This window comes from Mus caroli, chromosome 7 (genome assembly GCF_900094665.2).
Source record: "Mus caroli chromosome 7, CAROLI_EIJ_v1.1, whole genome shotgun sequence".
NCBI lineage: Eukaryota > Metazoa > Chordata > Mammalia > Rodentia > Muridae > Mus > Mus caroli.
Genome location: NC_034576.1, coordinates 28,614,525 through 28,639,713, shown reverse-complemented (window position 1 = coordinate 28,639,713; position 25,189 = coordinate 28,614,525). Strand labels below are relative to the sequence as shown.

Below are 25,189 nucleotides of genomic sequence, written 5' to 3'. Positions count from 1 at the left end.
GCATCCTCACACTGGGTCAGCATCCTCACACTAGGTCAGCATCCTCACACTGGATCTGCATCCTCACACTGGGTCAGCATCCTCACACTGAGTCAGCATCCTCACACTGAGTCTGCATCCTCTCACTGAGTCAGCATCCTCACACTTGAGTCTGCATCCTCACACTGGGTCTGCATCCTCTCACTGGGTCTGCATTCTCACAGTGGGTCTGCATCCTCACACTCAGCTTGTTCACTGTCACTTCCCACCCAGATGGACCCACGGTCTAGACCTTTCCCTGTGTTGACCTAGACTGAAGGTGAGGAAGGTAAATGGCCACAACAGTTTTTAGCATTTTTTTTTAATACAAAAGATGATATGCCATTCTTTTGGACTCCAGATTGGTTTTTAGTTTGATTTTTACTTCAGTCACTGGTAAAAGTAACTAATTTTCTTGAAAGGTTCTATTTCTGAATAAATGTGAGCCAACATGGTGAGCCTCCTCTAAACCGCAGACAAAGGCAGTCCTGCTTCGATGCTGCTTTCGGGGGCAGAATATGCATGTGTGTATGTTCAGGTGCATGGGTCATGGAACCCTGAGATCATCACATTGAGGTGGTGTCCTCCGTTGCTCTCCACGGGTTTTGTATTTGTGGCAGGGCCCCATTCAGAATCTGGAGCTCACCCTTTAGACAGGCGGGAGCCCCCAGCATCTGCCTGCCTCTGCCTGGTATCACCACGGCACGCTGCCATGCCTAGCTTTTATGTGAATCCTGGGAATTCAGACCATGCTTGCACATGGAGCACTTCTTCGCCCACCAAGCCCTCTTTCAGGCCTCTCCTGCCTCCCAGGCTTGCTACCCTGACCTTGGCCCCATAGTGGAGCCAGAGAGAGAGCCGTTGAGTGGCCAGTGTCTTGAAGGCCTGTGGCTATCTCTCACTCCTCCCCCACAGGCAATGCACTGTCACAGTTGCTTAAGCAGGCATTTCTCTCTGAGTCGTATACCCAGCAGGGTAGCAAGATCCTTAGCAGTCCAAAGCACATGGACCCAGGTTCAGACCCCAGAACCCTGATGACAGTTTACAGCCATTGCAAACTTCCAGAGGATATAAATAACATCTTTTTATAAAAAAAAAAAAAAAAAAAAAAGTGACCAGTCCTGGTGTCTGTGGTGTGCCATTTACTGTGCCAAGTACCTCATGGGAACCTTCTTGCTGGGTACACTAGTAAGGGCACATGTGATATAGTTCTCCGTGTACTTAGTGGAGCTGCAGTTTGATCCCAGGCAGGCTGAATACCAGAGCCTGAGCATGGCCGCCAGTCATCACAGACTGAGGGCAGGAATTTATTAGGGCTGTATCCATGGCCATGGTTATGATGGCTGTGGATTTGATGTGCTGAGGTTCGAATCCCACTTGAACCTTTTGTCTCCCTGTGATCTTCAGTGGGTGGCTTGCTGCTTTGAGCCTCAGAGCTCTACTCTGTAAAGTGGGGGAGATAATAGGTCGCTCTCCAGAAGTGCCATGTAGTGCCATGTAGAATCAGCACAGTATAAAAGCAGTTTGGTTGGAGAGAAACAGAAAGTAAGAGAAGGGAGAGATTGGTGGGGTTTGGGGGTGGAGACACCCTTGCTGTGTGGAGCTGGGAAGACTTGAGTACCGGATAGAGCAGGTCGTAGCTGAGGCCCCAGCTCAACAGAAGTGGAGGGTGGGTTTCTCCCACTTGTGACATCTGGTGCTGTCAAAAGGTGCTGTACTGCTTGGGGGTGGGAGGAGTTGTCACAGATCTGAGCCTGGAGTCAGCAGACCCAGGTGCAGAGCCCCTCTTCCTCTCCGTTTCTGTGGGCCATCTCAGATATCTTCCCTATTTCGAGGGCATTTTGTTTGAGTGTTGTTCCCTTGGTAGAAGATAGAGGCTTGAGCCCAGGGCTTCATGTCCTGTGCTCTGACAAGGATGTGGCAGTGAGGAATCAGGGAGCACTTAGGATGAAACATGACCACTGTGGCAGGAGAGTGCTACCTAGTGTAGCCCGCACCCCCATTCTCTCCCTCCCTCCCTGCAGAAGCTTTTCTCATCACTTTCCTGGGGTCTCCCTAATACTCCCCCTAGTATCCACCCACGCCCCCAGCCATCCTCAGGTGAAGACATGGAGAGTCAGAGACTCTGCAGCCCAGCCCACCCCCCAGCCCCCAGGAACAGGATGCGGCTTGAACAGCTGTTCTTTTACAAGGGTTCCTTGGCTGTGTTTAATCAAGATTGTCAAATATTGATTTAATCTCCAGGCCCAACAGATGTGATCCTAGCAGGTTTCAGTGGCAATTAGCTGGAATTAGCTTGCAAGTCAGGCTCCATGCTGACAGGACGCCATCTTCTGCCCAGGAGCCTAGCATGGCCACAGGGGCAAGCCTTACAGGGGACCCACTAAGTGTTTATCTGTGGGTGTGGCCCCTGTCCTGTAGCTTGCCAGTGAGCATGATGGCACCCACAGGCAGCCTGGAGCAGAGGCCATGTCCCCCAGCATGCAGTCAGCACAAAAAGCCCTTCCTCCTGTCTTTGAGACCTGGCTCTATCATACCCTCCCCCTTTCTAGGACATAGCTGTTGCTTCTGGGTGGGCCCCATTCCTAAACTCACATGCCAGGAAGCATAGCTTTCCAATTGTGCATTTCAGAGTCTCACTTACTTAAGAGAGTGGGACCGTGCCCAGATTGGAACAAGATGTTCAAGCCACATGTGTTTTGGGGGAGGTGTGACACCTTCCCTCACCCATCTGGTCCCACAGGTGCTCCGGGGGCTACCTCCCCTACCCCAGGCTCTGGGCCTGGGAACGAGGGCTTGCATGCTGCTTCTCTAATTCAGGAGGAGCCATAATGAGGCCGAATTTGGTTTGCTTAGTATATATTAACTACATCCCCGGGCAGGGAGCCCGCTGAGCCTTGACATATGCAGACCTAGGACTCTGCTCAGACTGAAGCCCTATCATATCTCCATTTACGGATGAGAAACTGAGGTATAGAAAGGCTGCTGTGTATACCCAAGGTCTAGCTAGTTTGGTGGCAGGCGGAATGGAGCTGGGTGGTCTCTGCTTCAGTCCTCGGTGCTACAGCTGCTGTGCAGGGGAAACCTCCAAGATCAGGTGGAGAGGATTCCCAAGGCATTGACTTCATTTGCTAGTTTGTTTTGTTTTTTTCCCTCTCTCTTTCTTTATGAGCGCATTAACCTATATGCAGTCAGCTATGCAAGAGAACAAAGTGATGATCAGAAGGGTGGTGTGGGTGTGCGAGCCTGTGAGTGAGCCCAGCCTCTGCACGGCCGGCCTGAGGACTCTGCCTGGGAGCAAGGCTGACACAGGGACTGCCCAACTCTAGAGCGAGTGAGCCTCCAGACTGGCCTCACCCGGCAGGTGCTGAGATCGCAGGAGTGCGACACCACACAGGAACCATCAGCTCTTAGGCACGGGGAACACCGGCCCCTCCCTCCCAGACTTGCCCTGTGGATTAAACAGGTTCATGCATAAAGCCCTTGCCATGTGCTTAGCGTGCCGGAAACACACATTCAGGCTGTAAGCACACATTCGGCAGACACTCTCATCTCAGCTTCAGGCTCCTGTGCATCCTGCATCTCTCCTCTGGTCTGTCTCACTTTTGCTACAAGTGCTTTATCCTTCCTGGATCAAGGAATTCACTCAGCCCGGGCCTCTGCTCCCGGGCATTGGGCCGTTTCGGCTCTTCTGTATTGACAGCAGCATGAACACCTGTGCACCTGCCTTGACATGCCATGGTATAAAAATAAAATAGAGTGCACACCAAGAATTTCAATATATAATTTTCATTCACTAGTCCTCTTTCCCCAAGGGAGAAGAATCATGCCTATTAAACACCCTTAGAAGCAGGGCAGGTCGCCAGGGCCAGGTTGAGTGCTGTAGATGCGCACTGCCCTTTTCAATTAGAAACATGAATCCTCTGGCGTCTTTGACACTGAGTACAAAACACAGGTTTTCGTGGTCAAGGCCAGGATCACTGGGGTGAGGTTAATGGTCTTTGCCTCAACACTTCCTAGTAAGATTTCCAATGTGTCCATCCATCTTGGCTCCTGAGGGTACTGTAACATGGCCTCTGTTATTGTTCACACTTTGTTGAGATCAGTCAATGCTTCACCTGGATCCACTAAGCTGTTGCTGTATTTCTAGAATCTGTGTCAGTCCTGTGTTCCCACAACACACTTTCTCTTTGGAGCGGAGCGGTCAAGGGTGAGAACCAGACTATCAGGGTTTGGATACTAGCTGTGCTACCTGCCAAGCCGCGGGTGGGAATTGGTCATGTCAACTGTCCTTGCCTGTGTATGAGATGGGCGTGTGGATGTCCCTGCTGTGTGGGGTTGTCAGTGCATACAGGTTAATGCATTCTAATCTGGAAGCCTGAAGCTGGCAGAGGATATCTGGCTTCGTCTTGCTATTAGCCCGTCATCTCTTCCCTTCCCCAAGAGCATGCAATGAGAGGTCCATGAGACCCTAGTCTTCCCAGCACCTCGTGGACTCAGTCGTCTGGAGCCCTGAGAGCCCCGTGGAGGTGACAGGAAGAAAACAGCAGGCCAGCAACAACTGGAGGTCAGAGGATGCAGGTGGACCAGGCTCTCAGCAGCTCTGCCCCCCCACCCCCCAGCATCTCCTGCAGAGGTCTCTGGAGCCATTTATTCCAGTAATTATACCACATATGACCCTCAGCAGTATCCGTCTCCGATGTTGTGGTTTGCATCTGAAGCACACTCCACAGAATTATTGTATATTTGAACGTTTGGTTCCCACCAAGTAGCGCCGTCTTGGGAGATGGTTGAAGCTCTTGGATATGGGGCTAGCTGGCAGATTTAGGGCCATGGGCTGAGCTTGAGGGGTTCAGCCCAGCCTCTGTTCCATCTGAGCTTTCTGCCATGATGCAGTGAACCCTCTCAATGCACAAGCCTGTCCTTCTCCCAAGTTGTTTTTCTTGGGTGCTCTATCACAGCGATAAGGGAAAGAGCCTGGGCTGCCCGGTACTTCCAGGTCATACTGCTGCTCAGCCTGTCACACATGCCCTCCTGACTCTGCTCTAGCCATGCCCGCTTAGCCCTGTGAGAAGCAGCGTATGCCTTCAGATGGATGCACTGTCTTTTGGCTTACTATCTGATTGCTCCCCCACCCCCCATGCTGGCTGCACACTGGAATCAGTTGCTCAGCCGGGAAGAGCAGGGCCTCACTCTGTAGGCCTGTCTGTCTGTCTGTCTTAGAACTCTGTGTAGACCAGCTGACCTTGCGCTCACATCCACCTGCTGCTGCACCACCACGCCCAGCCTAGCTAGAGAGCTTTTGGAAGATCCTCAGGGGCAGTGAGATGGCTTCAAGAGCAGCACTTGCGGCCAATCCTGATGACCTGACTTCAGTCCCCAGGACCCAAATAATAGGAGAAAAGTGACTCCTGCTGGTTGTCCTCTGGCCACCACACACCCACTGAGGCACTCACACACAGCTCTGAGTGCCAGAGTAGCTGGTCTGGAACTTCTTGGGCCAGACAGACACCTGCTTCTTCAGGAACCTCTCTTAGTGCCTCTAGTGTTCAGCAGGGGTGAAGACCACTGCCCTGGACAACCCTGCCCAGTGCCCTGTAAGGGTTTCCTAGCCGTCCTTCGACTCTGGCACACAGTGCTGCCGTGCTTTAGATCTAGAATGTTCCGTGAAGGCTCACATGCTAAAGGCTAGATTCTTAGCCTGTGCTTCTGTTGGAAGGTGGTATGACCTAGTGACAGGAACTTTGCTCATTGGAGGGCACATCCTTGCAAGGGGTGCTAGAGCCCTCCCCCTTCCCCTTCCCCTTCCCCTTCCCCTTCCCCTTCCCCTCTCCCTCTCTCTTCTCTTTCCCCCTCCCTTCCCCTCTCTCTTCTCTCTCCCCCTCCTCCCCTCCCTCCCTCCTTCCATTTCCCTTCGTGCTCGGTCAGTTCTGTCCCACCTGCACTCTCTGCTTTGATGTTTGGGCTGGTCACAAGCCCAGTGAACATAGCCAGACATCCATACAGTGGATCAGTGAGCCAGAACAACACTTGTATTATGTTGTTTATGGGGGTGCTGGGGGTTCTCACAGCACTGGGCAGCTGACAGTTTTCCCCCTCATCACGCAGATCACTGGCCTTATTCCTCAGTTGCAGCTCTCCTTTATCATGCATTTCCTTCCTTTATAAGGGTGACCACCCTGAGGAGTGACCCCACTTTCCCTGTCTCCCTGTCTCCTCTTTGTCCCACTCGGGGCTGTTTCCTCACACCTATAGCAATGGTGTAGAGGAAGTGATTAACAAATAAACAGTATCAAGTATAGGCTGGGAGCAGTGGTGGACTTCTGTAGAAATCCCAGCACTCGGGAGGCTGAGGCAGGAGGATCAGGAATTCAAGGTCAGCTTGGGCTCCAAGAGACTGTGTCTCAAAAAGGGGATGGAGGGATGCATTGATTAAGCTGGTGGGTTTCACATGTTCAGAGCTGGTACAGTAGATGCATCAGTCATGTGACTGGGACAGGTTGACTTAAGTGAACACATTTTAGTGCTTGTTCTGTTTGAGACAGAAACTCGCTGTGTAGCCAATCTAGCTTTAAACTCACAACCCTCCTGCCTCAGCCAGTGAAAGTACAAGGGCTAAGGTGACATCACTGAGCTCTGTCCTCTATCTAAGGACACTAGGGGAGTCTGAACTATAGCAAGAAAAACACCACGGCTGAAGCTGGCCATGCACGGAGAAGTCGCTGCAGCTGAGACCAGACCTCTGGGTCCAGGGAGAATTGGACTGCTGTGGAAGATTCCCTGAGCTGTAGTGGAGGACTGGAGAGAGAGGAGGAGGGAGGGCCTATAGGAAGACTGACATGGCCAGTCCCCAGCCTTAGCCATTGGGGGGTCGGTGGAGTGCCTCTCAACTCAGATGCAGCACAAGTAGGTAGGCAGCTGCCTTCTGTGTTGAGTTCTCTGGTGACCAGCCCCACTGGTATCAGTACTAGCTGTGTAACTTGGCCCATGTAGTGGAGTGTTGTTCCTGAGCAGGAGGTTTTAAGGGTCATGGCATATTTTAGCCACGCCTCTTTCCTCTGAACTTGGGCCATCAGCCCAGGCAAAGCTGCTTTGTGCTGAAAGCCAAGGTGATACAAGCAGAGCCATCTGCCAGCCCGTGACAGATCCCCCATATATGTGAGTGCCCTGCCACATATTTGGGGTTATTTGTTAATGCATCAAAGCTTAGCTCATCCTGATCATCCTGGGAAGGGACAGAGAGAGGAAGGGTTCCATCTGCAGTGTAAGCGAATTGCTCCCAGCGACATCATAATCAGCTGAACAACAAAATGGTTGGATCTAGTATTTGTCTCTCTCTTCCCACCGGGGAAAATGGAAGCTGCAGAGTCATGTTGCCTGTGGTTGCAGAAAAGGTTAGGGCTCAAGACCAAATCAGGGATAAAGGAGCTGGGCTCAGACATTGTGCCCTGGGCACATTGCTTCATCTGTCTGCTCCTGTCTGCTCATCTGTAAAATGGAGGTAGTAATGAAAGCTGCCTTGTGGAGTCGTGAGACTTAGCAAAAAGCAGTTAACAAACGACAGTGCTTAGAAAGGAACCTGGCCCACAGGGAGATGGCCGTCCCCACAGCTGGTGCTGCACATGTTACTTCTGTTCATGGACGTGTTTGTTCTAAGACTGAAACCTTTAGTGGTGAGAAGTGGCATGGGACCGACCGGCTTCATGCCCAGCTTGATGTAGAGTCTCAAATTATGATGAGCACCCTCGAATTCGAACCCTTAGCTTCCTTCGCTCATGGATAGTTCTCCTCTCATGGCCAAAAGAGAGCTGCAGTCTGCAGCTCTAGCATTCCGGGCAAAAACCTCACTGGTGTTAGTGGACCAGACTGGGTACATGGTTTGTGCTTGAGCAGAAGACAGAGCCACTGTGGGCAGGCAAGTGGCAGAGTCCCACAAAGGAAATCTGGCCTGCTCCTGGGGAAGAGAGTGGGACATACCACAGAGAATTGCGTGTGGGATGGTTTGTGTCTTCCCTCCTTCTCGGCCCTGAGCTTGCAGACACTACAGCTCCACGGAGGACCACCCTTCTGCTAGACTGCCCATAAGATTTGAAGGCCTCGCTGGAAACATTCACTCCCCTTGAGCCCCAGGACTTCATAAGTGCAGCCTGGAAACACGGGCTAACCACTGATTCTCTGCTCTTCTAACAGAGCCCCAAATCTCCACTGGCCCACAGGCAGGCAGGACAACCACAGTACTGTTCTGTCTCTCTCTGTGTTTCTTGCAACTAGGATGGCCAGGTGACCTCATTCTAGCCAATGATACTCTAGGAAAGTCTCCTATCTGTCTGAGTCTTGGGGGTTCAGTATGAAGCAAGGCCCACCAGCTCCTGACCATGAAACAACAAAAGCTGTAAGCCAGCAGCATGCTGTACCTGCAGCAGGAAAGAATAAGACACACCTAATGTCACAGCCCTTTTCTCTATAACCAGGGCTAGAGCCACCATCCCTGGGCTCCTACTTAGGAAATAATTACATCTTCATTGCCACCTTTGGATGGAGTCTGGTCACATGCTGTCTTAAGGTTTCATTGCTATGAAGAGACACCATGACCAAGGCAACTCTAGTAAAGGACAAAATTTGTCCCCAGGGGGCTGGCTTACAGTTTCAGAGGTTTAGTCCATTATCATCATGGCAGGAACCATGGCAGCATCCAGACTGACATAGTAGTGGAGATGAAGCCAAGAGTACTACGTGTTGATCAAGCAGGAGGCAAGGAGAGACTGTGTTTGCCACTGGGCATAGCTTAAGCATACGAGACTGCTTCCACAGTGGCACACTTCCTCCAGCAAGGCCACACCCTAACAGTGCTCCTCCCTATGGGCCAAGCATTCAAACACATGAGTCTGTGGGACCTATACCTATTCAAACCACCACATTCCACTCCCTGGCCCCCCATAGGCTTATAGCCATAACATAATGCAAAATGTATTTAGTCCAACTTCAAATTCCCCATAGTCTATCACTGTCTTAACAATTTTTTAAAGTCCAAAGTTCAAAGTCTCTTCTGAAATTCATGCAGTCCCTTAACTCTAGTCCCTTCTGAGATCAAACTCAAAAAACAGATCACATACCTCCACCATATAATGACATAGGATGTATATTACCATTCCAAAAGGCATCACAGTGAGGAAATACTGGACCAAAACAAACTGAAAACCAGCTGGGCAAACTCCAGACTCTGAATCTCCATGTCTGATATCAATGCACTCTGCAGATCTCCAACTTACACCTTTGCTGACTGCAACACCTCTCCCTCTCCCTCTCCCTCTCCCTCTCCCTCTCCCTCTCCCCTCCCCGCCCCTGTCCCTGTCCCTGTCCCTGCCCCTGCCCTCTCTCTCTCTCTGGCTGGTCCAACTCCTAGTTAGCAGCTCTCTTTCCCACTGCTCTGGCATCATCGCCAATATCTTGGGGCCTCCAAGGCAATCCAGGCTTCACCTTCACAGCTTCATGCAAAGACCTCTCTTGGTCTCCATGCAGGGACACTCCTGCCACACACCTGGCCTCAGCACCTTTTCTTAGTCATGGAGGGAGATTCCATAAATCCCTTTCTTCTATTCTTAATTCTAAAGCCAGAACTACGTGGCCAAAGCTGCCAAGTTCTGCTGCTTGCTGGGACTGGAACATGGCCTCCTTGTTAAATTACATCTTCACCAGCTTTCTGGTTTTGATGGTTTACTTCACTGCCTAAGCTTAGCTGTTCTGGAAGGTGCTCTATAAACCAGGCTGACCTTGAACCTAAGCCTCTGTCTCCTGAGTGCTGGAATTAAAGGTGTATGTACCACCATACCCAGACCTAAGCTTTTCTTTAATTTCCTTTCACAAAGTGGAAGCTTAGCTGGGTGAGATCTAGCCCTGAGGTTTCTATTAATTCTATTTCATATCCGTTAACACAGGATTTAGCTCCATTCTACTTCCTGGTGCCCCTTTAATCATTGAGCCATACATTTTATATGTTTCCTTGTTTATCTTGCTCCATTTCATCAAAACTCTCTTCATAAGGATGAACTACACAACAGAGTCTATACTAGGTTGTTTTGAGATTTCCTTTACTATTATAGTTAATCTAATCTCTTTATCTTAGCCTCTGGTAGACTCTTTGACAAGGGCAAAAAAGAGCCATATTCCTTACCAAACAATCACATGAATGATCTTTAGGCATAATACTAATTTCTCCTCTGAAACCTCTTTTTTTTTTTTTTTTTTTTTTTTTTCTTTTTTTCGAGACAGAGTTTCTCTGTGTAGCCCTGGCTATCCTGGAACTCACTCTGTAGTCCAGGCTGGCCTCAAATTCGAAAATCCGCCTGCCTCTGCCTCTGCCTCCTAAGTGCTGGGATTAAAGGCATGCGTCACCACTGCCCAGCTCCTCTGAAACCTCTTGAGCCAGGCCCCTGACAGTTCAGATCACCCTTAGCACCACTGCCTTCCATGTTCCTACTAGGATGGCCCATTGAGCCCTACTTAACGCATCCCACTGCTTTCTTATTCAAAGTCCCCAAATCTCTAATTCTCCAAACAAAAACATGGTCAGGCCTAACACAACAGTACCCCACTCCTGGTACCAATTTCTATCTTCGGGTTTTATGGCTGTAAAGAGACACCATAACCAAGGCAACTCTTGTAAAAGATAACATTTAATTGGGGCTAGCTTACAATTTCAGAGTTTTAGTCCATGATAGTTAAGACAAAAACCTTAACAGCATGCAGACCAACGTGGTGCTAGAAATGGAATCTACATCTTGATCTGGCAGGAAGCAAGAAGAGACTGTATGTCACATTGGGCATAGCTTGAGCATATGAGACCTCAGAACCTGTTCCCACACTGCCTCTGACAAGGTTATACCTCCTAATAATGCCGTTCCTATGGGCCAAGCATTCAAACTCCTGAGTCTTTGGGGCCATATCTATTCAAACCACCATCCTTTCCACCCAGTGGGTCCTACTGACTCTTAGCACTGCTTTTCTCTTCTGCCTTGGCTGACCCTGGGGCTGCCCAGCCTTTCCTCTACTCACACTTCCTCAGCTGCCTTCTTGGTATGTGGTCCCAGGATCCACAGAAGCTTGGTGATCTCAGTCAGACACAGTCAGTGAGGAGCTTACAGAACCTCTGAGAGGCCAGAGGAGCAAGCATGGGCAAGGACCAGGGGAGCTCCAGCCTGAGGGAACCAGAGTCCTCAGGAGAAGCTAAGCCAGTGTCCCTGCTACTCAGTGATACTCTGTAGGCCCAGGCATACTGTGGTTTGAGATGCACCACCTCTTCTACCCCAAATTCAGCAGACCCTACTCTGTAAGGGGCACAAAGTCTCTCCAAAGCTTCCTGGAAGAATGGGAGTACAAATGGAGGCCAGAATTCTTGGGACCAGAAATCAGCAGGGGATGTTTCCATTTGTAGCATCATATTGGCACTTAAACCTTAAAATAAAGAAAAGGAAGGTAGGTAGGCCTGGTGGAACACACCTATAATCCCAGTATTCCTGCAGTCCCAGGACTCCAGAGGTTACTCAGGCAGGAACATCACAAATTCAAGGCAAACCTGAGCTGCATATGAAAGCACGTCTTAAAAAAAAGAAGAGAAATGGAGGATGAAATGCAGGCCTGGTTGTGGCTAGGCAATTGCCTGCCTCTGTAGCACATGTGAGGCTCTGGGTGGAAGCAGAGGGTTCATTAACAGACAGGAAACACATGCTTGTGGTCCTGAAAGCAGACAGTGGTGTACCTTGAAGAGCCAAGCCTGCCTGCCCCTTCTTGTGATGCTAGGACCCACCAATGTCTCCCACTCACACGGGCGTAGGAAGCCATTTGTGAATTAGAGAAATAGGTGTGTTCTTAAGCATCGAGGGAAATGGGAAGCAGGGAAGATGGCTGTGGAGCGGGTGAGACAGGAAGAGCATCCGCAGAGCACTCAGGACCTTGTTTGGCTCCTCTCTGGGGCAAACCAACTCAACAGAAGACTCTTTGAGATGACAGACCAGGACCTGGGGCTGGATTAGATGACAGACCAGGACCTGGGGCGGAGATCATTGCAGGCTAATAAAGAGTTCCTGGGAACTCTGGTGGATATGAAGTGAGATTACGGTGGGTTCTTTTTTTTAAGACCTTGTCTACTGGGCTGGAGAGATGACTCAGCAGTTAAAAGCACTGACTGCTCTTCCAGAGGTCCTGAGTTCAATTCCCAGCATGCACATAGTGGCTCGCAACCACCTGTAATGGGACCTAATGTCTTCTTCTGGTGTGTCTGAAGACAGCTACAGTGTACTCACATAAAATAAATCTTTTTTTTTTTTTTTTTTGTAAAGACCTCATCTACTAGAGATATAAACTGTGAAGTATTTGTGGGTGAAATGGTCTCGTGGCTGGTATATAGCTAACTAAGTGCCAGAGCACTTGCCTGGCATGCACAGGCCTTGGGTTCGATCCCCAGGGCCACAGAAAACAATAGCTGGATGGAGAGATGAAACAGGAATGGCAAGGCACTAATGGCGCTGGAGCTGGTGTAGACCCATTGCTGTCCTTTCTCTGCTTTCCATGTGATCACTCTTGCTAGGCACAGTGCTCTCCTCCTATCATCCCAGCACTCAGTCGGAAGGAAGAGGCAGAGAATCTCTGCAAGTTCAAAACTACATAACAGGACCTTGTCTGAGAAAGGAAGGAAGGAGCGAGCAGGCAGATAGACTCCATAATAATGAGTCTGCAAATGTAAACCTGCCTTCCCCTTCAGAAAAAGCCACATTCCCTGCCTCTGGGCAATAGAGTGCACTGTTCACACCTCACGTCTTCCTTCTCTCCTCTTGCAGCATGGCTGGGAAGATGTCTCCACCACCCACAGCCCATGGCCTGCAGCTTCTGCTCTCTCTGCCCCACTGAGCCACCGCATCTGGAGCCCTCTGGATGACACCTGCCTCCTGAGGCTGCAACTGTGCCGCTGTCCACAGCGATGGTGAAGAACTGGACTCTACAGGCTCACAACCTTCAAGTGCACTTTCGAGGGCCAGCACCCTTTGCCCCAGGACTGGCGGGCCTGAACAATGGTTGAAAGCCAGGGGACCCCATAGAGTTGTACCTCAGCTTCCAGGGGCAGCAACACTCCCGCGCCCGAGGACTATGACCACCTATCGGCCTCTTCCTAATGATGGTGTGGACCTGGCAGCCAGCTGTGGGGCCAGGAGCACCGATATCCTCCCTGGGCCCCACCCTGGGGACTACACTCCCATGGGATTCTGGGCCCAGAATGGCAGCATGTCCCAGCCTCTTGGTGAGAGCCCAGCTACTGCCACTACCCGCCCTAGCCCCACCACCCCCGCCATGCCCAAGATGGGAGTGCGTGCCAGAGTGGCTGACTGGCCACCCAAGCGAGATGCCCTGAGAGAACAGAGCAATCCCAGCCCCTCACAAGACACAGATGGTGTGAAGACCACCAAAGTAGCCCACTCCATGAGGACCCTACAGAATGGACAGCTCCCCTCCAGCACCCCGGCTCCCTCAGGATCCAGAGCCTTCCATCGACTGTCCAGGAGAAGGTCCAAAGATGTAGAATTCCAGGACGGGTGGCCCCGGTCCCCTGGCCGGGCCTTCCTCCCTCTGCGACATCGGAGCAGCAGCGAGATCACCCTCAGTGAGTGTGATGTAGAGGAACCAGGAGACCCACGGGGGACCCGGCACCCAGGGGTGCTGCCCCTCTTCCGAGAGTATGGCAGCACGTCCTCCATCGATGTGCAGGGTGTACCAGAGCAGAGTTTCTTTGACATCCTCAATGAGTTCCGCAGCGAGCAGCCAGAGGCTCGGGGCTCCCAGAACCTCAGGGAGCTCCTGCAGGTGGATCCCGGCGCCCTCTCAGGGGGCAGCTGTGGCACCAAGGGAGACCCCCGCAATGGCCAGCCCACCAAAGATAGTCTCCAGAGTCTACAGCCTCTCAAAGAGAAGGAGAAGAGCCGGAAGAAACCCGTGCGGGGCCTGGGCAGTGGGGACACTGTAGACTCATCCATCTTCAGGAAACTGAGGAGCAGTAAGCCCGAGGGGGAAGTGGGGCGGCCTCTGGGAGAGACTGAGGAAAGTCGAAGCCCCCCAGAAGCCAGCAGACCATGGGTCTGCCAAAAGAGCTTTGCCCATTTTGATGTGCAGAGCATGCTGTTTGACCTCAACGAGGCAGCTGCCAACAGGGTGTCCGTGGCCCAGAGGCGCAACACCACCACTGGGGCCTCAGCGGCCTCAGCAGCCTCAGCCATGGTGACGCTCACAGCATCACGAGCCCACAGCCTGGGGACTCTGGACCCAGCCTTCACCAGCACGGAGGATTTGAACTGCAAAGAGAACCTGGAGCAGGACCTGGGGGACGACAATAGCAACGACCTGCTACTTAGCTGCCCGCACTTCCGCAATGAGATCGGCGGGGAGCGAGAGCGCAACGTCAGCTTCTCCCGGGCCTCCGTGGGTTCCCTGGGGGGCAGCAGCGAGGCCCACATGGCTGAGCCCACCCTGAGCACCCACCGTACAAATGCCAGCATCTCGGTGCTGGAGGTGCCCAAGGAGCAGCAGAGGACACAGAGCCGGCCCAGGCAGTACAGCATCGAGCACGTAGACCTGGGCGCTCGCTACTACCAGGACTACTTTGTGGGCAAAGGTGATGAGTGGCGGGGGGGGGGGGGGGGGGGGGGGGGGGGGGGCGGGGAGGGCACAGCTTGTCTTTGAAGCACACCCACTGCTTATATCCATCTGACCCCATCTCATTACTAGAGGTGCCTGGGAGGACAGAGGAAGCTACAACCTGGCACTCAGCCCTAGTTTCAGGCCCCAGTGCCACCAAACAAATAAATGATTCTTGTCAAATGTAGCAGATGCCAGCTAGGTCCTCCACAGGGCTCAGAGTGGCATCTGGGGTTAGACAGACCATGGGTTGGAGTGTCTGTCTGATAGCTTGTCGACTTTGTGACATATTTCACCCTGAGATTGATCTCATGGGGCACAGGGTTGATTGTGGTGTGTCCCGTACCCCACCCAGAATGGCGCTGAGATGAACAGTGAAGGGGTGGAGTAGTTGGTCCAGATCCCAGCAAATAGGATGGAGGCTGTGAGGCTCCCAAGATGAAAGGTGCTTAAGGGATGAAAGGGCTGTTTCATGTTGGTTTTTAAAACTCACCAAAAAGCAAGATACAGTAGCGTGCATCCTTAATTCCAGCACTCAGGAGGTCAAGGCTGCCGGATCTTCAGTTGGAGGTAGACTGGAGCTACATAGTAAGACCCTGCCTCAAAAAGGAAAGAAAGCAGAGGAGTGGGGGGCAGATAGTCCTATCCTGCCAGGCATGGTGATGCACAGGTGAATCCCAGTATTAAGGCTGAGGCAGGAGGATTTCTAGTGTGAGGTCAGGTTAGTCTACAACATAAGCCCCTTCAAAGGCAACCCAGAATAATATAGTATGACCTTGTCTATTTCCCAGATTTTTTTAAAGTAACCTTTCTAAGTTGACTTCTCTGTAGCCTCAGGGGCTTATGATCAGTTTAATAGTTATTGAGCACTGACCATCTATCTACTGGGATTTCTGAGATACTGGACGTTGTATGTAGGTAGAAAAACTAACAGCAACTTGGCAGCGTCTTGAGTAAACTTCCACCTGTGGAGTACCGTGAACAGGGCTGTTCTCATTAGTTTGCAAATATTATTTTGGGTTAGCCTTAGATTCTCACAGGAACATCTGAAAACAAGGACAGTCAGTTAGATATACTAATGCCAGGGTGAGGACAAGAAGGACATACCTACTGTGGTTTTGAATCATTGACGATAGCAACATGAAGACATTGAACCAGAATCTTGCAGGCTGCCGGCAGGGTGCTGCCACAATCTTAACAACAACACCAACAACAAAACAGTAGGGTTGGATATCGGAAAGAACTGTTTCCTGGTAGACTTCTCAGTGGCTTGGCTAGGAAAAAGGGGGAGAGCAGAAACCTTATTTAAGGGGAGAGCAGTGGCTTATTTATGACTGTTACCCTAAGCATCTCCATTATTTGGGTCTGTAGAAGCGTGGTCAGATACAGGCATGACTTAGGGATCTGTGTCAGGGCCCTGAACACCTCTGAGGTCCTTAGCTACTAATGGCCAGCTTTTAAGCCACATGCTCGCTGTGTGCCAGCCTGGTGCTGTGCTAACTCAGTTAATCCACACATTGCTGAGTTAAGCACATTTGACTGCTAAGAATCTCATCATGTGTCCTAGCTGGGGCCATATATCTAATCTCAACCCAGAATTTGTGTTGGCAGGAGACTCCCTGGGCTCAGAGCTTAACTGCTCCACAACAGCTAATGGGAGCTAAACCAGGCAAGCCGTTAACAGAGCCAGGATTAATCTCAGTGGCCCTGGGCCAGTGACCCACTGCTGTGTATACTATGCCAAGCTTTTCATCATTGTGGTCTCACTCTCACACAACAGTTCTGAATTGTGGGCAGCCTCTGAGTCCCTGTCCCTCAGATGAGAATACTGAGGCTCAGAAAGGGCCTGTGACTTTCCTGGTGCAGAAAAGCCCGGCTTTGACCAAACTTCAGGGTTTCTCTTTTGACCTTTGATTGGTGAGTTTTGTGTGAGACTGCCTCATCCCCCTCCCCTCACACCGTGGACAGGCTGCCATGGGCTGTGCCCTCTCCTTCCTGACATCTGACTGTGCCTCCCTGCTCTCCCTTTTCAGAGCATGCCAATTACTTTGGCGTGGATGAAAAGCTGGGGCCGGTGGCCGTGAGCATCAAGCGGGAGAAGCTGGAGGATCATAAGGACCACGGACCTCAGTACCAGTACAGGATCATCTTCCGGACTCGTGAGGTATGGCCCGATGCCAGGATGCCTGCTGGGTAAACAGGAGCCGTAAACCCTTCCCGCTTCTTCCCGCTTCCATATCTGGTTCTACCAGGTTCCGGGCCAAACTTTCTTGCCACGTCTCTTAAGAGGTGGTGTACTGAGATTCTGTGAGTCTGTCCATTTTACAGAGGGGAAAACCGATACTCAGAAATCACGTAAGTTGTGGCAAATAAGCCAGGCCAGGATCTGAGCCTAGCAGGTGACTTCAAAGCTCAGGATCACCAAATCTATTTTCAAGACTCAGGTGTTATGTCATTTCAGGACTCAGGTATTGAGGAAGACGTCAAGCCTCGGTCCAGGCAGACCTGGGGCATGGCAACAGGCCCCGCCCTGCTAAGCAGCTTCCACCTCTACCAGCCAGCCTGCTCTGTTCTCAGCTTCTCAGCTAGGAACCCCACTGTCCTGCCCGGCAGTACTTGGAGTAAAGCTTAGCTCCAGCAACAGAGGAGGAAGGCATATTGCTGTCCCTCCGCAACAACACAAGTGACTTGTAACAGCATGTGTTTCTGACTTAAAAGCCGGCGGCTTCAAGTCACAGAGATTCACTGGTGTCTGTCACTATAGGTCAGGGGTGGAACCTGCTACGGGCACAGACTGACTGCAGAGCCTGACATGTCTGCTCAGCCTGGTTGGCTCTGCCTCCCTTCTCTTCTGTCACCAGCGAGCTGTCTTCAGTGCAGGCCGTCCAGGTCCTGATAGCTTTCCATACAGAAGGCTGAGTCACTTCTCCCGGATCCCTGATTGGTTCTTCCTGGATCCCACACCCTGGGCCAGGCGCGGGCAGGGGTGATAGCGGGTGAGAAAGATAGGCAGCGAGATCTAGGACACAATCCACCTCGGGCTACAGCCGCCGCCCTCGCACTGGAACCGACAGGTCCATGGGTGTAGCTGCTCTTTTGCTACTTTGGGTTCTTTTTCTCACCCTTTATCAATGCCGGCCGGCTTCACCCCCATCACTAGATAGAGCAGGGAAGAGAGGGGAGAGTCAGGAGATGCCTGGAAACCCAATTTCTTTCCTTTTGTTTCCTCTTTGAGCATGACTACTGACAAGCCATAGCTACCGCCCCACCCCCCAACGACTAACAACCACCAACCACCTATAGGGGCCCTATCACTTAAATACCCTCTGAAAAGTCCCCAGAATTCCAGACATCACACAGTCGCAGAACTATCTGCTGCTGGCAAAACCATGCCTCTTCTAGAGCAGGAGGCAAATCACAGTCACTGCTGCAGACAGTCTGAAGCAGCCCCACATCCTTATACCTGGGATTAAAACTGAAGCGCATTCCTATATTTCTGTGCTTTTTAAAGTAACCAAAATTCTAGAACTCTGAAAAATGTTATTACACGGAGGAGCCACTCTCCCAAGGAGGTCCTCAGCAGGGATGGTGTAGAGTGTTTTTGTTTTGTTCTTGAGAGCATGTGTCATGTAGCCTAAGCTGGCCTCCCACTCACTCTATCTGAACCTGGCCTTGAGCTCCTGCTCCTCCTGACCACCTGATCCTCCCGCCTCCACTTTCTGAGCACTGAGATTTGGGGCATGCACTGCCATATCCAACAGAAGGGAGGTTTTAGCTGTGTTGCTCCCGGACTCTGAGCCTGACCCTCAGCTGTACAAAGCAAGTTAGCAACAATGGCAAAGTGCTGGCACTGCCTGAACAAGCCACGTAAAGGCGGCATTTCTAGAAGGGCAGATGCCAGCTGATATAGGCCCACACACCGGGGATCCCTGTATGCCAGGCCAAGGCCTGCACACTGGCATAAAAACCCAGCAGGATACCTATGCCATGGACTTTGATCCTGGCAGGCAGATGAAGACAGTCACCCCACCCACCAGAGGCTCTCAACTGGATGACACGAGGCTCTGTGTCAGTTGGGAATAGTGGGCCCCAAAATGACATGCCCAGACTACAGATGGTCTCTACCCCGTGTCTTAGCCTTTCCTTCTGCTCAGCTTTCTGGCCAGTTGATCACCGTGGCAGAATGTGAGGTGAAGTTCACCCAGCTTCAGAGCACTTGAGGACACGTGAGCAAATGCTGGTGAAGTGGCAAGCCTGTGCATGTTCGTGAGAAGTGCAGATTCTCACCGCAGCAATGGCGGCCACGCTCTGCCTTCGCCTAGGCTGGCTCATGTCAGCCTCGTAGTTTCACCAGCCCCACTGTTGTCCTCATGACAGAGCGGCAGATTGAGAGCAGTCAGGACCCTCCAGTAGGAGGTGGGGCCATGTAGCTCTCTGTCCATCTTCCTCTGGCCACCCCACTCAGCTGCCTCCGGCAGTCACTTGGCTCAGGTCAGCCTCCCCCTCCTCTACATCTGGCCTGTTCCTGATAAAGGAATTCAGACTTACATATGCATGCAGTGCCCATAGAGGTCACAGAAGACATTGAAGCCCCAGGGACTGAGGTTATAAATGGTTGTGACCTACCTTGTGGATTCTAGGAGCGGCACATAAGGCTCTGTAAGTGCTTCTTTATTCTTTCTTTCTGTCTGTCTGTCTGCCTGTCTGTCTTTCTGTCTATCTATCTGGACAGGTTCTCACTATGTAGCTCTGGCTGTTTAGCACTGCTGCACTCAGAAATCTGAAGCAGGTGGATTGCCGTCAGTTCAAGCCCAGCCTGAGCTTCAGCACACATGCACATGCATGTATGAGCGCGCACACACACACTCTCACTCACACACACACACACAGAGAGAGAGAGAGAGAGAGAGAGAGAGAGAGAGAGAGAGAGAGAGAGGCAAAGACAGACCATGCAAACCTTTGCCACCCTCACCTACAGACCACATGCAGCCCTCGCCCCTGCAGAGGCTGCCCTGTGAGGTCCTCAGGCCTGACCTTCCATCATCTGGAGTTGGAGGAGAAGCGGTGGCTTCAGAGTCTGCCTCACCTCAGTTCCCATCGCGGAGGCAGGGCAGACAGTCACACAACCCACATTTTGTATGAGTGCCCTAGAGCCTTCACTAAAGTCGAAACACACGTTGCTACGGGGCAGTCACTGCAGTGTGTCAGGTTCGTTGCCCCAACGGTTTCTCTCAGCTCTTACCACAGAGGTCCCATTGTCACCTCATCCCTCAGTGTCCACAGATGAGGACACTGGAGCCAAAGCCAAGCTCTCCTGCTCCTATCCAGTCCCTCCTCCAGGGTCTTTTGGGCTGAGTTAGGATCTCACAGCCCCCGGCTGCCTGTCCAATGCTGTCCTTCACTTCCCCATGACTTGGACAGGTTCCTTGTGTTTCTGTTTCTAACTGTATAAATCAGGCTTGGAGCTGTGAGCTGAGTCCTAGTGAGGTGGGGACAGGGCCTTACCCTGAGGCGGGAAGTGGCCGTAAAGCCTTCAGGGCAGGAAGAGCTCTGAGTGCCAGATCCCACCATCCTACTGACAGTCCATCATATCTGTAACTCTTGCAGGAGGCTGGGGCCATGGTGGGGAACAGACAGGGCTCCATCTTGCAGTCACACACACGCCTCTGGCCCTACAAACCAGAGCATGGCACCCAGCTGCTTCCCAAGCCAGCGGGCCGGCCTGCCCTAGATGGCCACCCCTAGCCGCCAAGCAGACAGGCGCCAGTGGGTCCATGGTGCTCAGCAGATGGCATGTGAGTGTTGGCAGAGCCAAGCTTCCCACTGAGGCAGGAGCAGACTTGGGGTTGGGCTTGGGCACCACACGCCTGAGCACTGGCTGCCCCATGCCAGTGACTGCTCAGATGACACATGGGGTCCCCTAGCCAGCCTCTGACCATCTGGCCCAGTGCACTCCTAAAGCCTGGCAAGTAGGAGTCCTTGACAGACTGCCCAAGGCTGGTGTGGAACTCACAGTCCCACCCCTTAGCCTCCCAGGTACTGGCACTGTAGGCACACAGTAGGATGCTTAGGAGTTTGGGTTTTTACTTTTTGCGTGTGGATGGATAGATGGATGGATGGATGGATGGATGGATGGATGGATGGATGGATGGAATAGCTAATCCATACAGAAGTGTGCAAAGTAAAGGGGAAGGTCTTACAAAGTGTCTGTTGTGGGCAGGGTATCTGTGTTCAGTCGGCACATCTGATTTCCTGTGTGTGCCTCCCCATATCTCTGATTTGTCCTGATAAGGAGTGGGAGGGAGACCACAGCCTTCTCCTATTTGGCCCTCCCAGCTCTCACAGTATTTCAGATACAGTGGCGAGCTCTGTGTGAGCTTCCTTACTGGATCCTTCAGCTGGCCCAGGTTGGCCTGAACTCCTAGTCCAATTCGGCTTCCAGAGTATTTGAACTGCAGGTGTGTATAGCCACACCTGGCCAACGTTGCATTCTTCCTCCCATTTTGTCAACGAGGAAATGAGATGAGTCTCTAAAGTAGAAATATTGAAAGTTTGAGGCCAGCCAGGACTGGACGTAGCAAAAACTCTGTACCAGTAAAAAATCTACCTAGGTCCAATGTGGTGGGGCACACTTGTAATCCTGCAGCTTGGGAGGTGTGTGAGTTGGAGTCCAGACTGCGCTCCATGAAGCAGTTTCAAAAACTAAGAAGGAAAGGAGGGAAGAAATGAGGGATGTAGTGAGAAATATAGCAGTTTGCTCAGGGTTGCTGAGCTAGGGAGAAGGTGAAGCTGGGAATCAGGGACACAGGCTGAGAGTGCCAAGCACCCTCCCTCAAGTCCCTTAAGAGGACCTGCCACCCAGCACGAAGAGCAGCCAACATGCATACAGCTCTGTCGTGGGCCTGACTCTCACAGATAGGCCCCCTCTGCTTATGTAGCATGGTGTCCCTTTTACAGCTCACTTAGTCTGTCACCATCAGTAAAGGGATACCAGATGTCAGAGGGCTCACAGCAGATCTGACTCGGCGGCTATGGAGAGAATGGGCTGGCAGTGGGACAAGGGCGGGGAGAAGGGGCAGCTGTGCCAGCGGGAAGTGACAGAGGAGCAAGGCAGGGAGGAGCAAGGCAGCTTCTCATGACCTGTCAGTGCCCTGCTTCTCCTCGCCCTGCCAGGAGGAGAACCCGGGCCTTTGGCAAGGGCAGCAGCAGGCAGCACTGAGGGTCAGGTGCAACCGCAGGACTCTGGAGGAGGTCTCTTGGTCCACCCTGGCTCCCGGCCCCAGCAGAGTGCTGTGGAGCAGCAGCAGTACGATATAAAGATGCTGGTCCTGTGGGTGTATTAGGGAAACCCACAACCCCAATGCCAACAAGCCTGGAGAGCCAAACCCCTGACGCCATCGGTGCACCCCGTGCTTCATGCTTGCTTTGTTCACGATAAGAGATGTGTGTGTTTGCTAATGAGCAGGGTCAGAACCGGGAACTCCCAACCATGAGATCACCCCATTCCTTGCACACGCCTCTTGTCTGGGTCTTGTTTGGCAAAGGTGGGCTGCATGCCTGGCAGCAAAACCATGGCACACGTTTGCTGCTTCATTTGCCCATTGACTTAAGAGACTGTGTTTTTGCAGTTAGCACGGATCGATCATCTTTTGTGGGTTTGGGGTGCATGGAACAGGCCCTGAGGGAGGGTTTTTCCTTTTCTCTTCTTGCGGTACTTCGCGTATCTTTCTGTGCGTTCTTGCTGCAGCTACCACATACTCAGCTGGCCCAGAGCCTGGCCTAAGCTGGTGGCCAGAAGTGTCAAGAGGACATGGCTACGGGGGCTCTCAGGGCTGGCGGGGGTAAATCGGAACACCCACTCGGAAAACCGCCTGGCACTTTGGGTAAAACTGAAGATTAGCATGTCTGGATGATTTAGCAATTTGTCTCCTAGAGTAGAAACCCAAAAGGAAATGTGTTCGTGGACACCAAGAGGTACATCTGTGGATGTCCCCAGCCAGTCCACTGTCAACTGTGCTCAGCAGCACTGGGAGGGATGAGATCCACGGCAGTGCAGATTTCATCCTCTGACACAACATGGCGGAGTCCCATGCGCACACTCTGCAGAGAAGGATGCCAGGCTGGGCACAGTGGCAAGCTGTCTGAATGGCAATTTGGGAATTTTGGTTTCTTTAAAACACAGAAATACTATAAAAGTATGTTTTGTCTTAAGGGTATGGGGAGCTGCTTCAGACTGTCCTTGGCAGCTGACTCTGATTTGCCTTGTGCTCTAGCAGGGGCGTAATTTTGCCAGCAGCAGATAGTTTCTGCAAGTGTGTGACATTTGGAATCCTGGGAACTTTTTAGAGGGTCTATAAATACTAGGGCACCAAGATGGGTTGTTGGTTGTTCATTCAGGTGGGTTGTTAGTTGATTGTTGGTTATTGTTGGTCATCTATTAAAGAGCTGTGCACAAAGAAGAAACAGGAAGAAGAAATTAGATATTATGATGGAGAAGATCAAATTTGCCCCAAGGAACTCGCCACCCCCCCAATCAGCAGGAAGTAGTTTAATGATAATGCCGCCCCCTTCCTCACCCTGACTTTATTCAGGGGCTCTTTTCTTTCCCCTCTGTTCCTTTTTCTCTCTTATCTAGTGTTAAGGGTTAGGGTGGGAAAGGATGGAGGAGGGTGGAAGGAAGAAAAGCCCATAAAGTAGCAAAAGGCAGCTACACCTGTCACTCCAGGGCGCGGGAGGCTGAGACAAGGATCGCAAGTTCATGACCATCCTAGACTGTAGAATAAGACCCTATCTCAAAAAAAAATCAAAAGAAGCCAAGCATGCTGGCACTTGCCTAATCTCAGCACTTAAGGGAGAAGCAGGAGTCAGGAATTTGAGGCCAGCCTGGGCTGAATGAGATCCTAACTCAGAGGTGGAGGCAGGGAGCGAGATAACCGAAGAACAGTATCTGCCAGCGCACATGGGATCTGCCTGATAGCACTCCCTGCGGGCCATGATTCCATCTGCAGCCCCCCAGCACACTCCTGAAAAAATAGCAATAATGAACGACGTGGGAAGCTGCAGAGCAGGCAGGAAGACGCCGGCCCTGGAAGTCAGTCAGTCCCGAGGCTAATCTGGGTGTAACAGACTAGGTGTCTACATATATATAGATTGCGCTAGATGGACATTTTAGTATCTTAAGGCATCTTGGTGTCGCCTGCTTATAGTAGCAGGACTCATAAGGCTGTGACAGGATCTGTACAAGTTCAAGGTCAGACTAGGCTGTATAGCAAGTTCAAGGTCAGACTAGGCTGTATAGCAAGTTCAAGGTCAGACTAGGCTGTATAGCAAGTTCAAGGTCAGACTAGGCTGTATAGCAAGACCTTGTCTTAAAATAAATACAGCTCTCAGGAGACTGAAGGCTGTGGATCTCTGGGTTGGAGGTCAGCCTGATGTACAGTGATTTCCAGGATAAAAGACTGTGGGGAGCTGGGGATTCATCTTTTATACTGATGTCCCCAGCAGGGAGACATGGGCCAGTAAAACGTCCTGACCAGACAGGGTTCTCTCATTTCATTTCCTGGAACTGGTCACATGGTCAGCCTTAGGAACCTCTTGGGAGGTAGTAACATTGAGGAAGAAGTAGTCTTTGACTAAGTATTTTCTATATATATACATAGATTTATTTATTTATTTATTTATTTATTTATTTATTTATTACATGTAAGCACACTGTAGCTGTCTTCGTATACTCTAGAAGAGGGCATCAGATTTTGTTATGGATGGTTGTGAGCCACCGTGTGGTTGCTGGGATTTGAACTCAGGACCTTCGGAAGAGCAGTCGGCACTCTTTACCACTGAGCCATCTCGCCAGCCCCTGACTAAGTATTTCAACCTTTGTAGCACAGCAGAAGCAACTGAAGAGGTTTGAAGTGGGCTGCACTCACACACACATACACACAAGGACACATGTAAATGCATAGTGTGTGTCCAGCCTCACCCCAGACCAAATCGGAGCACCTGAGTGGTGTTTTTCAGGAAACTGGTTGAACCACAGCAGAAGCCACAATTCAAGACCCAAACTGGCACCAGCGCAGGTCTTTGTGAACATACACTGGCTTGTCTACAACTCAGTGTTGCAGGAGTGACTGAGAGCCCCTTCCTTGTGGAGGGCCTTTGGTTCATCCGGGGCCTGCTTCCTGATTGACTCCCCACCCCTCCCACCTGTCAGTGCTCCAGGGTTTTTGCTTAGAATGGATTGGCACTGGAGGCAGTAGCCAGTGTGTATGTACTGAACTAAGGAAGATGGGCTGTCTCACTCAGCCCCCCCCCCCCTTCATTTATGATTGCCTGCCTTCATAGAAGAGAAAGTTGAGGCTCAGAGACCTGTGTGTGGTTCTTTGGTCAGAATCATGGAAAAGAGGTAACAACTCCAAGTCCTGGCTCATCCTCTATATTCAGCCTCCAATCTCTCTCTCTCTCTCTCTCTCTCTCTCTCTCTCTCTCTCTCTCT

General features: G+C 51.5%; 2 protein-coding genes across 2 annotated transcripts in view; both read left to right on the top strand.

The window, feature by feature from the left end:
• Positions 1 to 25,189, top strand: part of Catsperg (cation channel sperm associated auxiliary subunit gamma) — a 545,789-nt gene that overhangs the window by 312,701 nt on the left and 207,899 nt on the right. The window lies entirely within an intron of this gene.
• Sipa1l3 (signal induced proliferation associated 1 like 3) overlaps positions 1 to 25,189 on the top strand; it is a 185,673-nt gene that overhangs the window by 93,160 nt on the left and 67,324 nt on the right. Inside the window, exons 3-4 of the mRNA XM_029479233.1 lie at positions 12,852 to 14,674; positions 16,731 to 16,861. Coding sequence (XP_029335093.1) covers positions 13,159 to 14,674; positions 16,731 to 16,861 — 1,647 coding nt within the window. The 5' untranslated portion in view covers positions 12,852 to 13,158. The remainder of the gene's footprint in view (positions 1 to 12,851; positions 14,675 to 16,730; positions 16,862 to 25,189) is intronic.